This window comes from Ranitomeya variabilis, chromosome 8, assembly GCF_051348905.1.
Source record: "Ranitomeya variabilis isolate aRanVar5 chromosome 8, aRanVar5.hap1, whole genome shotgun sequence".
Lineage (NCBI taxonomy): Eukaryota > Metazoa > Chordata > Amphibia > Anura > Dendrobatidae > Ranitomeya > Ranitomeya variabilis.
The window spans coordinates 209,996,555-210,009,508 of record NC_135239.1 but is presented as its reverse complement, the minus strand read 5'-3'; the positions used below and the strand labels follow the sequence as shown (position 1 = coordinate 210,009,508).

General features: G+C 43.9%; 1 protein-coding gene across 4 annotated transcripts in view; it reads right to left on the bottom strand.

The window, feature by feature from the left end:
* FGD5 (FYVE, RhoGEF and PH domain containing 5) overlaps positions 1-12,954 on the bottom strand; it is a 129,396-nt gene that overhangs the window by 43,444 nt on the left and 72,998 nt on the right. For 3 of the 4 annotated variants that reach the window (XM_077276695.1, XM_077276692.1, XM_077276694.1), the window contains exons 4-6: positions 12,564-12,622; positions 12,107-12,137; positions 37-188 (exon numbers count right to left, since the gene is read on the bottom strand). In XM_077276695.1, the coding sequence (XP_077132810.1) occupies positions 37-188; positions 12,107-12,137; positions 12,564-12,622 (242 nt within the window). The remainder of the gene's footprint in view (positions 1-36; positions 189-12,106; positions 12,138-12,563; positions 12,623-12,954) is intronic. The other variant, XM_077276693.1, reaches the window with a different exon arrangement.

Below are 12,954 nucleotides of genomic sequence, written 5' to 3'. Positions count from 1 at the left end.
GTTCCTATTCTTTCAGCCACATGACCAGAAACCCACCAGTGCTTCAATCTGTCCTCCAGCTCCTCCAGAACCTCTTCATGCAGCAGGTAGACGTCCAGCAGCTGGCTCAGTCCATGCCGCAGCCTCAGCTCTTCCTCCTCGTCTTCCTCCTCACTGCCGAGCACCCTGAGCATGGAGGCATGGAATTGCTGGAAGAAAACAAGGTGACCTATTACTCCTCTTGCTTGTAATATACCTCACACCACATGGGGGCGCCAGCAGTCTTCTGCCTCCGGACGCCATCTTTAATTGTGGATTCAAGTGCATTTCCCAATATACAGTGGGTAATAAACCAGAGCGACCCAACAATTCAGAGCCGACACCTCTCAGTTTCTTCTAAGAAAAACTCCAATGGCCAAGACCCCGGGGTGGAAGGAGCTGGAGGTGGGTAAAATGGGCGACCAGGGATTGTGCCCCAAGTGCAGGATGCAGGGTGTTTTTAGATAATTTTAGGAAGCCTGGCTAAGACTCTGCCAAGTGCACGTTTATTGTCCTAAAGAAAAGGGATAAGTGGCTGCCGGACGCTACTGGTGCCGCTGATCTCCCAGGAAAAGGTGCAAATATCCAACTTCCTCCATCAGATCCGCTGCATTCAGGGGCCGCAGTCCAGCACGGCTGTGCCAGGCTCTGCAGAGAGAGCTCCTTTAGGCAGCCCTATATGACACCGGCACATTTTGGCGGTGCCATCGTCCTGCACTGAGCGCGCAGTCTGCACAGCGACCATCTCTGCTCCTAGTCCAGAGGAGGTTAACGGAACAGTCCTAGGATCCGATCTGCTGAAGAAATCTATAAAGAATTAACTGGCAGAACAAGAAACAGCTGACAAATCCCCCCGAGACGCGTCGGGCGCAGAGCGTTAAAGACGTTTTATCTGCATGGAGGATCCTCGCTTACAGGCTGACGAGGAGAATATATCAGAAGAGAAAGAGCTGCTAAGTGCATGAGAAGAGCGACAACCGCAGCAACGGCACCGCAGCGGCACCCAACTCCTCCGTCAACTAAGAAATGAAGGGACTTCCCCTTTAAAATTCACAACTACAGCAAGAAACAATGGAACCTGCTACATGAGATATTGTAACCTGCCGCAAGAGACATTGTAACCTGATACATGAGACATTGTAACCTGCCACAAGAGACATTGTAACCTGATACAAGAGACATTGTAACCTGATACAAGAGACATTGTAACCTGCTACATGAGACATTGTAACCTGCCGCAAGAGACATTGTAACCTGCTACAAGAGACATTGTAACCTGCTACAAGAGACATTGTAACCTGCTACATGAGACATTGTAACCTGCCACAAGAGACATTGTAACCTGATACAAGAGACATTGTAACCTGCTACAAGAGACACTGTAACCTGCCGCAAGAGACATTGTAACCTGCCACAAGAGACATTGTAACCTGCCACAAGAGACATTGTTTACCAATAAGTGGAAATAGCAGGTTACAGACTTTAATAACAATAAATAGAAACTTTCTTACTAAGCCTATGTAGCTTTCCTCAGTTTCCAGACCTCTGCTTGCTGTCAGTGAACGCTAACATTCTTATTTGCATCTGGAGGCTGGAATATCCAAACCTAATACTTTTCACAGCTGAAAGTTTGTTACAATTCCCTCCGGTCTACACATCAGTAGCTGAACTCTCCCTTTTGTCTTGATAGATTTTTACGATGTATCAAACTCACAGGCGATTGTCTAAACAGGATGCAACTGTAACAAACCCTCAGGATGGGAATAGTATCCCATAGAATTGTGCTGCAGCCATTTAATCCTTCTGGTTAGCACATCCCTTCATTCAATGAGGGCATGCTGAGACCTGTAGTACTTAGTGATCTATCTCCGTCACTATCTACAAATAATTAAGGTGTTAGACAATTATTCCGTGACCAAGAACAGCCCATTGTCCCAAATGCGGATTCACGAAATCGCCGGACGGTCGGAAACGTCACGTGAGCGTCAGGAATTCAGGAAGCGGCCGTCCTTCCTGCCATACATCTCTCTGTTCTACTAGTGCAATGCAAGGTGGGGACTGAGAATAATGGAAACTTGCCGACCTTCACGCTGACTTCACGCGTGGTTATTCCTGGAATATAGTGAGATTTGCGCAGGGATGACCTCTGACCCCACCAAAAAGAAATATTAAAGGGAAAGTGTCTCCGGCTTTATTAATATAGATCCACAATATCTGAGGCTTTCAGGACTAATGTCCCTGAGGATTCCGGGTCCGGGGGTCAAGTGAGAATCTGTGCGTCCTAATCAATCAGAAAGCGTAATTGGTTCCTGAATGTCCGATATCGTAACAAAGAGGTTAAAGGCGACGACAGAATGAAGTCTGTGATGGACCATCACCCCCATTCCCATTCACCTTTAGTATGTAGGGACGATCCGTACTATTCATCAATCCCAAGATTAGTCTGCACATAAGTAAATGGACCCATCCTCCCTTAGCCTATGAGGAAGGGGCCTCTGAAAACTGGGGCCCATTCCAGATGAGTTTGGTCTCCATCGGCGCGGCAACATTAACAAATATTTGGAAAACATACAGGACGACAGGACTTCCCATTGTGGACGGTGTCAGGCAGGCCGCATTTTTGTCAAGCCTTATCGGTTAGCAAAAAGCAGTGATAAAACCCCCAAACCACTGGGTAACCCTTTTAGGGTACACGCTAAGGAGCCCCACATTAAGGTGCTGGAGTTTACCAGCCGGGACCCAAGGGCTTTCTGCTATTTTTCCCCTTCTTGACCCATGGGTTCTTTTCCCCCACACTGTTGCTAGTAACGCAGTTCCTCATGGGAGGGGCGTTCTCTACAGGATCCCACCAATCACCACTCAGCAACAAGATGAGACCACCCTGCCTGGGATCTCTGCCTCCGAGGGCCTCGTGGTATGAAAAGAAAAACTATTACAAAAAAATGTTTCAAAAACATAGGTTGTAAACCTGTTAGAAATAATACGACATTTTCTGATGATACATTTCCTTTAAGGCAGATTTCTCCTTTAAGTAGCTTAAGGCGGCGATAAAGGGAAGAGTTAAATCAGCAGAAAAAAAATTGTCCTCATGATAAAAGCAGTTAGGGGAATAATAAAGGCAGTTAGCGGAGCGGTTACGGGAGTGTGCGGCGGATTTATAGGATCAGTTAACAGAACACCTATTTTCAACATATTTAATTATTTAATTGATCTGATTATATCCAGCAGCAACGAGGAGCGGGGAAACTGCAAGAAGAATTCCAATAATTACCCCTGAGCGCATGGCCATGGAAGCAATGATATCTGGTACGACCCCGAGCCTCCTCTGTGATGGTCTATTTGTTATCTATCTATTATCTATCTATCATATATCTATCATCCATCTATTATCTATCATCCATCTATAATCTATCCATCATCTATCTATTATCTATCATCGATCTATTAGCTATTATCTATAGATACAGGTGCATCTCAAAAAATGTGAATATCATCAAAAAGTTAATTTATTTCAGTTCTTTAATACAAAAAGTGAATCTCATATTTTATCTAGAGTCATTACACACAGAGTGATCTATTTCACGTGTTTATTTCTGTTAATGTTGATGATTATGGCTTACAGCCAATGAAAACCCAAAAGTCATTATCTCAGTAAATTAGAATACTTTATAACACCAGCTTGAAAAAATGATTTTAGAATCCGCAATGTTGTCCTCCTGAAATGTATGTTCAGTAAATGCACTCAGTACTTGGTCGGTTGGTACTTTTGCATCAATTACTGCATCAATGCGGCGTGGCATGGAGGCGATCAGCCTGTGGCACTGCTGAGGGGTTATGGAAGCCCAGGTTGCTTTGATAGCAGCCTTCAGCTCGTCTGCATTGTTGGGTCTGGTCTCATCTTCCTCTTGACAATACTCCATAGATTCTCTATGGGGTTAAGGTCAGGAGAGTTTGCTGCCAATCAAGCCCAGTGATACTGTTGTTTTTACACCACGTATTGGTACTTTTGGCCGTGTGGACAGGGGCCAAGTCCTGCTGGAGAATGACATTTCCATCTCCAAAAAGCTTGTCGGCGGAGGGAAGCACGAAGTGCTCTAAAATGTCCTGGTAGACGGCTGCGCTGACTTTGGTCTTGATAAAACACGGTGGACCTACACCAGCAGATGACATGGCTCCCCAAACCATCACTGATTGTGGAGACTTCACACTAGACCTTGGAAATCGAGGTCCCAGAGTCTGGAGGGAGAGTGGAGAGGCCACAACCCAAGCTGCTGGAGGTCTGGTGTGAGCGCTCCGCTATGTGGAGGAGACGGGAGACATAACTGCTGTCTCATGTATGGGGGGCTTTATGAGCCCAATTTCCCAAAGTGTAGATTTCGGTCAGCCATTGCCTCTCACGCCAATCGAAGAACCCAGATAGTAATTTTATTGAAGACTGCACAGAATTATCCCAGAAATAGGAAACATCCTCCAGTTAAAGGGCCAGTGACCAGAAGCTGAATGATCAGCACAGATAATGTTCATCCTGTCATTACAGAGGACAACGGAAGCCCTGACCTCCGACACACAACGCTCACACCGAGCCAGTCACCCTCACAATGGCAGCACCAAGGTGAAAATTAAGTGTCGCACTTATCAACCATCACATCGTACTAAAAATGGCTCCAACCAACTCTCTAAGTATAATTATCTAACCACAGTAACCACAGAACAAGAAAGAACTAATGCTCCAACTGCTGCAAATAGGCACAAAATCAAGGGGATGTCTACTTATAGTCACCACGGTGTACAGAGTGACTGATCCTGAGTTACATCCTGTATTATCCCCCAGAGCTGCGCTCACTATTCTGCTGGTGCAGTCACTGTGTACATACATTACATTACTGATCCGGAGTTACCTCCTGTATTATACCCCAGAGCTGCACTCACTATTCTGCTGGTGCAGTCACTGTGTACATACATTACATTACTGATCCTGAGTTACATCCTGTATTATACCCCAGAGCTGCACTCACTATTCTGCTGGTGCAGTCACTGTGTACATACATTACATTACTGATCCTGAGTTACCTCCTGTATTATACCCCAGAGCTGCACTCACTATTCTGCTGGTGCCGTCACTGTGTACATACATTACTGATCCTGAGTTACCTCCTGTATTATACCCCAGAGCTGCACTCACTATTCTGCTGGTGCAGTCACTGTGTACATACATTACATTACTGATCCCGAGTTACATCCTGTATTATACTCCAGAGCTGCACTCACTATTCTGCTGGTGCAGTCACTGTGTACATACATTACATTACTGATCCCGAGTTACATCCTGTATTATACCCCAGAGCTGCACTCACTATTCTGCTGGTGCAGTCACTGTGTACATACATTACATTACTGATCCCGAGTTACATCCTGTATTATACCCCAGAGCTGCACTCACTATTCTGCTGGTGCAGTCACTGTGTACATACATTACATTACTGATCCTGAGCTACATCCTGTATTATACCCCAGAGCTGCACTCACTATTCTGCAGTTTCACTTCTGAGATCTCCCCTTATGCTCTTGTAACACCCCAGGTAACCGGTTACATAGTTACATAGTTACATAGTTATTAAGGTTGAAGGAAGACTTTAAGTCCATCTAGTTCAACCCATAGCCTAACCTAACATGCCCTAACATGTTGATCCAGAAGAAGGCAAAAAAAACCCATGTGGTAAGAGTAAGCTCCATCATGGGGAAAAAAATTCCTTCCCGACTCCACATACGGCAATCAGACTAGTTCCCTGGATCAACGCCTTATCAAGGAATCTAGTGTATATACCCTGTAATTTTATACTTTTCCAGAAAGGTATCCAGTCCCCTCTTAAATTTAAGTAATGAATCACTCATTACAACATCATACGGCAGAGAGTTCCATAGTCTCACTGCTCTTACAGTAAAGAATCCGCGTCTGTTATTATGCTTAAACCTTCTTTCCTCCAGACGTAGAGGATGCCCCCTTGTCCCTGTCACCGGTCTATGATTAAAAAGATCATCAGAAAGGTCTTTGTACTGTCCCCTCATATATTTATACATTAACATAAGATCACCCCTTAGTCTTCCTTTTTCCAAACTAAATAGCCCCAAGTGTAATAACCTATCTTGGTATTGCAGACCCCCCAGTCCTCTAATAACCTTGGCCGCTCTTCTCTGCACCCGCTCCAGTTCAGCTATGTCTTTCTTATACACCGGAGACCAGAACTGTGCACAGTATTCTAAGTGTGGTCGCACTAGTGACTTGTATAGAGGTAAAATTATGTTCTCCTCATGAGCATCTATGCCTCTTTTAATGCATCCCATTATTTTATTTGCCTTTGTAGCAGCTGCCTGACACTGGCCACTGAATATGAGTTTGTCATCCACCCATACACCCAGGTCTTTTTCATTGACGGTTTTGCCCAGAGTTTTAGAATTAAGCACATAGTTATAGGTTGTTACAGTGATGTTGCCTTCCTTTCGGGGAGGGTGATATCATGCTTGGAGGCCAGGCCAGAAGGGGGAGCTCTGAACCCGGATTCAGGGGAGCTTCCCCAATTTTTGTATTCTGGTCTGGAGGAGGAGCTAAGGAGTCTGTTGGAGGGAGAGATAGGAGAAGGATGTATGGAACAGACAGTGGGGCCATGCAGCCATGTGGGAGCTGCAGCCCCTGGAAAAGGAAGAAATAACCTGAAGGGTTGGATTGTAGTGGAGCTTGAGAGGAAAGGAGCACAGTGGAAGAGGAAAGGGCTCAGAGGGGAACGGTGACCGGACACCCTAAGAGCCAGAGCGCAGAAACCGGGCTGTTATGACCCCAATGGCAGGGGGTCTCAGAGACAATAGCGAAGTCTGTAAACATAAAACCCAGCTCATAGGGCAGTGGTAACTGGGCTGACCATATACCTGAACCTAGCACTCAAATAACAGCAGCCGGGGAACGTACCTACGTTGATTCTAGACGTCTCGCGCCAGCCGGAGAACTAACTAACCCTAGCAGGGAAAAGAAAGACCTTTCTTGCCTCCAGAGGAAATACCCCAAAAAGTTGGATACAAGCCCCCAACAAATAATAACGGTGAGGTAAGAAGAAAAGACAAACGTAAGAATGAACTAGGTTTTAGCAAAGAGAGGCCCACTAACTAATAGCAGAATATAGGAAGATGACTTATATGGTCAGCGAAAACCCTCACAAAAAACTCCACGCGGAATATTCAAGAACCCCCGAACCGTCTAACGGCACGGGGGTAGAACATCCGCACCCTAGAGCTTCCAGCAATATCAGGAATCACATTTAGTACAAGCTGGACAAAAATAAGAGCACAAAAAATAACCAAAAACAAGAAAGCAGGACTTAGCTTAATTTTGCATAGAACCAGGACCAGCAGATAGGAGCAAACAGAAGGATCTGATTACAACGATGCCAGGCACCAGACTGAAAATCCAGGAAGTTCAAATAGCGACACCCCTGGACTAACGAGGCCAGGTGGGTACCAAGCAAGGGAAGGAATATCAAAGTGTAATATCACTAGTGACCACAAGAGGGAGCCAAAAGGTCAATTCACAACACCGGGCATCGGGAGCCCAAGGTCATGTTGTTCTCCAGGAAGCATGGAAGAACCGGAGGGCATAGGACTGTGTTAATTGCCCACACCAAGTCTGAGGTGAAGCAGCAACCTGAAGATCCCGGGTCGTGATAGAGACCCTATAAAACATCTCCCCTATTGCCTCCAAGCCGGCCGGACCACGGCTACCCTACACTTGGTGCCCTGGACTGAGGCTGACTACTACCATCAGTAAACCAGGTAAAGACTGCAAACCTGTGTCCTCGTTCTTCACTATACCATCCACCACACCATCTGTCATACACCATGGGAGCCCTGGGGATCCCACTTCACCTGTGGGAAGCGTCACCATCTTGCTGCATAACATCACCCCAGAGGACCCCTTTAAGCAGCGTCGGACCCTACTGACCGAAAAACACGGATGGCGTCACGAACAAAGACTTTACAAATCCCCTTAAAGACCTTTGCCTTTAATTGGGTGCCCAGGGCCACGGACCTGGTCGCAGCCACCGTGACATCCCCTTTAAGTGCGACCGGACCCGGTACCCCACGGCCCTGGCGGGCGCCCACTCTGCTTCTTCAGTGTCGGCATCACTGGGTTTTTCTTGGATGACCAGTAACCGACATTCCCCTCGGAGCCGCAGATTTCTGCACTTTGCTGATGCTTTGTACTTAGAAATAAGGTGTGAAAACGATTTCTACAGCTTCTCCCACAAAGGCCAGAAACAAGGACGTGTCCCCTCTATCCATAACAGTGCAGCTGAGAAGGGGCACACAGGACCCTCATCTCCACAGACCGGCTGCCTGGACTCCTGCCCGACTGGTGGCACCTCCAGCTCCCACGCTGCCATTCAGCACTGTGCTGCCATAGGGAGGGGACGTGGCGTTACCCCGCTACCAGCCGCTGCCACATTTAGGATTTTGCCATATTCATTAACTGATCTGTAATCCCCACCCTATAATCCAGCATGATACAAATTACCGGAATTTACACCATCCTCCAGTCACATCCAAAGCTGCATTAACAACTGTGCTGGATTCCTGCTATGTCTCAGCTCTGGGGGCCAGAGAGCCTCGCGGTTCACAGTCCCTGCTGCTTCAGTGTCTATTCCGGACTCTGCTGTGTTACATTGTGGAAGATATAGTGTTCGCATCATCACTGCTCAGTAGAGCAATATAAGGACATTTTCTGCAGCACCATATAGCGGTATATGTTACAGCTGTATAGGTTATAGCGGCATATATTATAGCGGTATATATTGTAGATCTATATCTTATAGCAGTATGTATTATAGCGCTCTATATTATAGCAGTATATAATACAGCAGTAAATGTTACAGCGGTATATATTATAGCTGTATATATTATAGCGGTATATGTTATAGCGGTATATATTATAGCGGTATATATTATAGCATTATATATTATAGCGATATATTATAGCTGTATATGTTATAGCGTTATATATTATGGCGGTATATATTATAGCTGTATATATTATAGCGGTATATATTATAGCAGTATATATTGTAGCTGTATATATTATAGCGGTATATAATAGCGGTATATATTATAGCATTATATATTATAGCGGTATATATTATGGCAGTATATGATCTAGCAGTATATATTATAGTGGTATATGTTATAACAGTATATATTAGAGCGGTATATGTTATAGCGGTATATATTATAGAAGTATATATTATAGCGGTATATATTATGGCGGTATATGTTATAGCAGTATATACTGAATGACAATACAATAGCGACACTTTTTCCAGCAGTTTCATTTCAAATGCAGCCTTGGATGTGACTGGAGTATAAGAAATAATGGGAATCAAGGACCTTTCATAAGAAGAAAACTAAGACAATTGACATCATGTTCAGAAATGGAGCTAATCATTTGATTCTTCTCTCTTTTTATAGTTACTGCTTGCTGTCAGTGAATGGAAACAGATTTCCGCAGTCTGACTCCGACCCCCAATCTCAGCGGCATGGTTCCATTATCCTGACAACTCATCATACGTCACTGCCACATTCATGTCGTCTTCATTACCATACGCAGCCGACGTTCCTCCACGTTGGGGTGTAATGACTGATTCGATTATAGAGCCGAGGGTGAGAGGATGAATGAGGAGGTCAGAGGAAGGGACGCGGCCGAGCTGCTTGAAATTCCAAAATAGACAGAGGAGCGATTAGCCACATAAGTCCTCCATTGATGATCTGACAGATCCTCACCCAGAACTTGTTCTGCCGGGATACCGACCCGGAGATCCAGCGCTGCACATGAGTATGGACAGCTGGCACAAAGCGCCATCCCACGGAGCCAGCGGGCGTCACTCCCCGATGTGGAAACCTCTGTCCGCTCATTACACGAATGATAATGTGACATTATGTGCTGCGTAGGAAACACGATAACAACACAAAGCCACAAGTCCAGAAATTCCTACAGATCTGCAGAATTAAATATACACTGTACATACAGGCAGTATTATAGTAGTTATATTCTTGTACATAGGGGGGAGTATTATAGTAGTTATATTCTTGTACATAGGAGCAGTATTATAGTAGTTATATTCTTGTACATAGGAGCAGTATTATAGTAGTTATATTCTTGTACATAGGAGCAGTATTATAGTAGTTATATTCTTGTACATAGGAGCAGTATTATAGTAGTTATATTCTTGTACATAGGAGCAGTATTATAGTAGTTATATTCTTGTACATATGGAGCAGTATTATAGTAGTTATATTCTTGTACATAGGAGCAGTATTATAGTAGTTATATTCTTGTACATAGGAGCAGTATTATAGTAGTTATATTCTTGTACATAGGGGCAGTATTATAGTAGTTATATTCTTGTACATAGGAGCAGTATTATAGTAGTTATATTCTTGTACATAGGGGGCAGTATTATAGTAGTTATATTCTTGTACATAGGGGGGAGTATTATAGTAGTTATATTCTTGTACATAGGGGCAGTATTATAGTAGTTATATTCTTGTACATAGGGGCAGTATTATAGTAGTTATATTCTTGTACATAGGGGCAGTATTATAGTAGCTATATTCTTGTACATAGGGGCAGTATTATAGTAGTTATATTCTTGTACATAGGAGCAGTATTATGGTAGTTATATTCTTGTACATAGGGGCAGTATTATAGTAGTTATATTCTTGTACATAGGGGCAGTATTATAGTAGTTATATTCTTGTACATAGGAGCAGTATTATAGTAGTTATATTCTTGTACATAGGGGCAGTATTATAGTAGTTATATTCTTGTATATAGGAGCAGTATTATAGTAGTTATATTCTTGTACATAGGGGCAGTATTATAGTAGTTATATTCTTGTATATAGGAGCAGTATTATAGTAGTTATAGTCTTGTACATAGGAGCAGTATTATAGTAGTTATATTCTTGTACATAGGGGTAGTATTATAGTAGTTATATTCTTGTACATAGGGGGCAGTATTATAGTAGTTATAGTCTTGTACATAGGGGGCAGTATTATAGTAGTTATATTTCTGTACATAGGAGCAGTATTATAGTAGTTATATTCTTGTATATGGGGGCAGTATTATATTACAGTTCCTATCACTGTCTTTATCATTTTAGGGTGAATATACTGGCTACATTCTTCCTCTGTTTCTCTCTCGTCAGTGATCTTCTTTATTCCAATCCTCAGGACATTGCAGGTTTTTACCCGCTTTTATATGACCGGGGAGCTCATGTCTCCCTCATCTCTCTCGGCCACCAGCACAATATACCGCAGTGACCCCTGAGGGCCCAGATCTGTGACTCTGTGGCCGCTCGATGTGGACGTCCTTCCCTCAGCGCTGTGATAATGTTGCATTTTGATGGATGTTTTATTATGGATGTGGCGATGTGTTTAGCGCTTTCACTTTCGGGAACATTAAAGCTGCTGCTGATCGTGTTTATTATTGATTATTTTTATCTCTTGGGTGTTGTTACTGCCATCAGCACCAGGTCCTCTATGTGTAGAGGAGGAAACCCTGTATCTATATATTAGCAACCTAGGCTGTGGCAATGTACATGAGGACAACGGCTCCTTTGCCCCAGTTTTAATAAATCTCTATGCCCGATGGTGTCAGACCCATTATTCTTGTGATACCAATCAGAGGCACGAGAGATTCTGGGTCCCTGCACCCTATATTCACATATCGCCACTGGAATGACCTCATTGAGATTCTGGAAGTGCAATCAGGGGACTGAAGTGGTTAATAAAGAGGGGAGGAGCAGTCCAAGGGCGTTAACCCGCCCCCTATGCACTTCCTGCCTCATTTGCATATGGCTTCAACTCTTGATTTATCAGCCCTGGATCTGCACAAAATAAAGGTATAATCTGCATTGTTGGACACTGATTTATGCAATCATTCCACAAGCGTCTTCTCTAAAATCATCCAGACGGACCCAATTTAATGAGTCCTAGCCCTCCTACAATAGTGAATCTCTACATAATAATTACAAACTTATTTACTAACCGTGTGCAGACGTCGCAGTATCTCCACATATCTGGAAGAGAAAAGAAGACGCCCATATTATCGAGTTACTTATTATTTATTATTATATATTTATTTTTGTATATTTATTATATATTTATTGTTATATATTTATTATTATATATTTATTATTTAGCATTATATATTTATTTATTATAATTCTTTATATAATACAATTCCTTTCTACCATTCAATAATCCATAAATCTGATAATCCGGGAAGTAACAACCCCAGATGTCCGCACAGGATGAAATCCTCTCTCATCTCCTTTCCTACCTACACAGATACATAATCACCAGGAGAGGACACATCACAGTTTTACAACCTTTCGTTGTCCAGAGGTTTGGGAACTACAACTCCCAGTGTGCTCAGATGCATGCTGGGAGATGTAGTCCCTCCATGGTCGGGGAGCTGCAGGTCCGGGATGAGCCGCACTTACACTTTCTCCGATGTCACCAGCTCTTCCACAATATTGCACGCTCTCGTCGGCCCGTCCTTCTGTCAGAGAGAAGCAACAATGACGTCACATGTAACAGATCAGTTATTACAGGAGCGACACTGGGCGCCAATACTGCGCCAATACTGGGGGTGATGTCTGTGCCCCTCATGGACCCCGCTGAGGGGGCATCAAGGGTTTGGATGGGAGATATTGCGCTATTTGATCGGACTTGACCTCAGAGTGACCTCGGTCCTCCCATTAGTCCCTGACTACAGATCCTCAGACAGAGAGAGTCAATAATAAGTCACTTATAGATCCCACATTATCAGCTTAGATACACGGCTCAGCAGACAGTATCACACAGGAGAGGATTAGATACACGGCTCAGCAG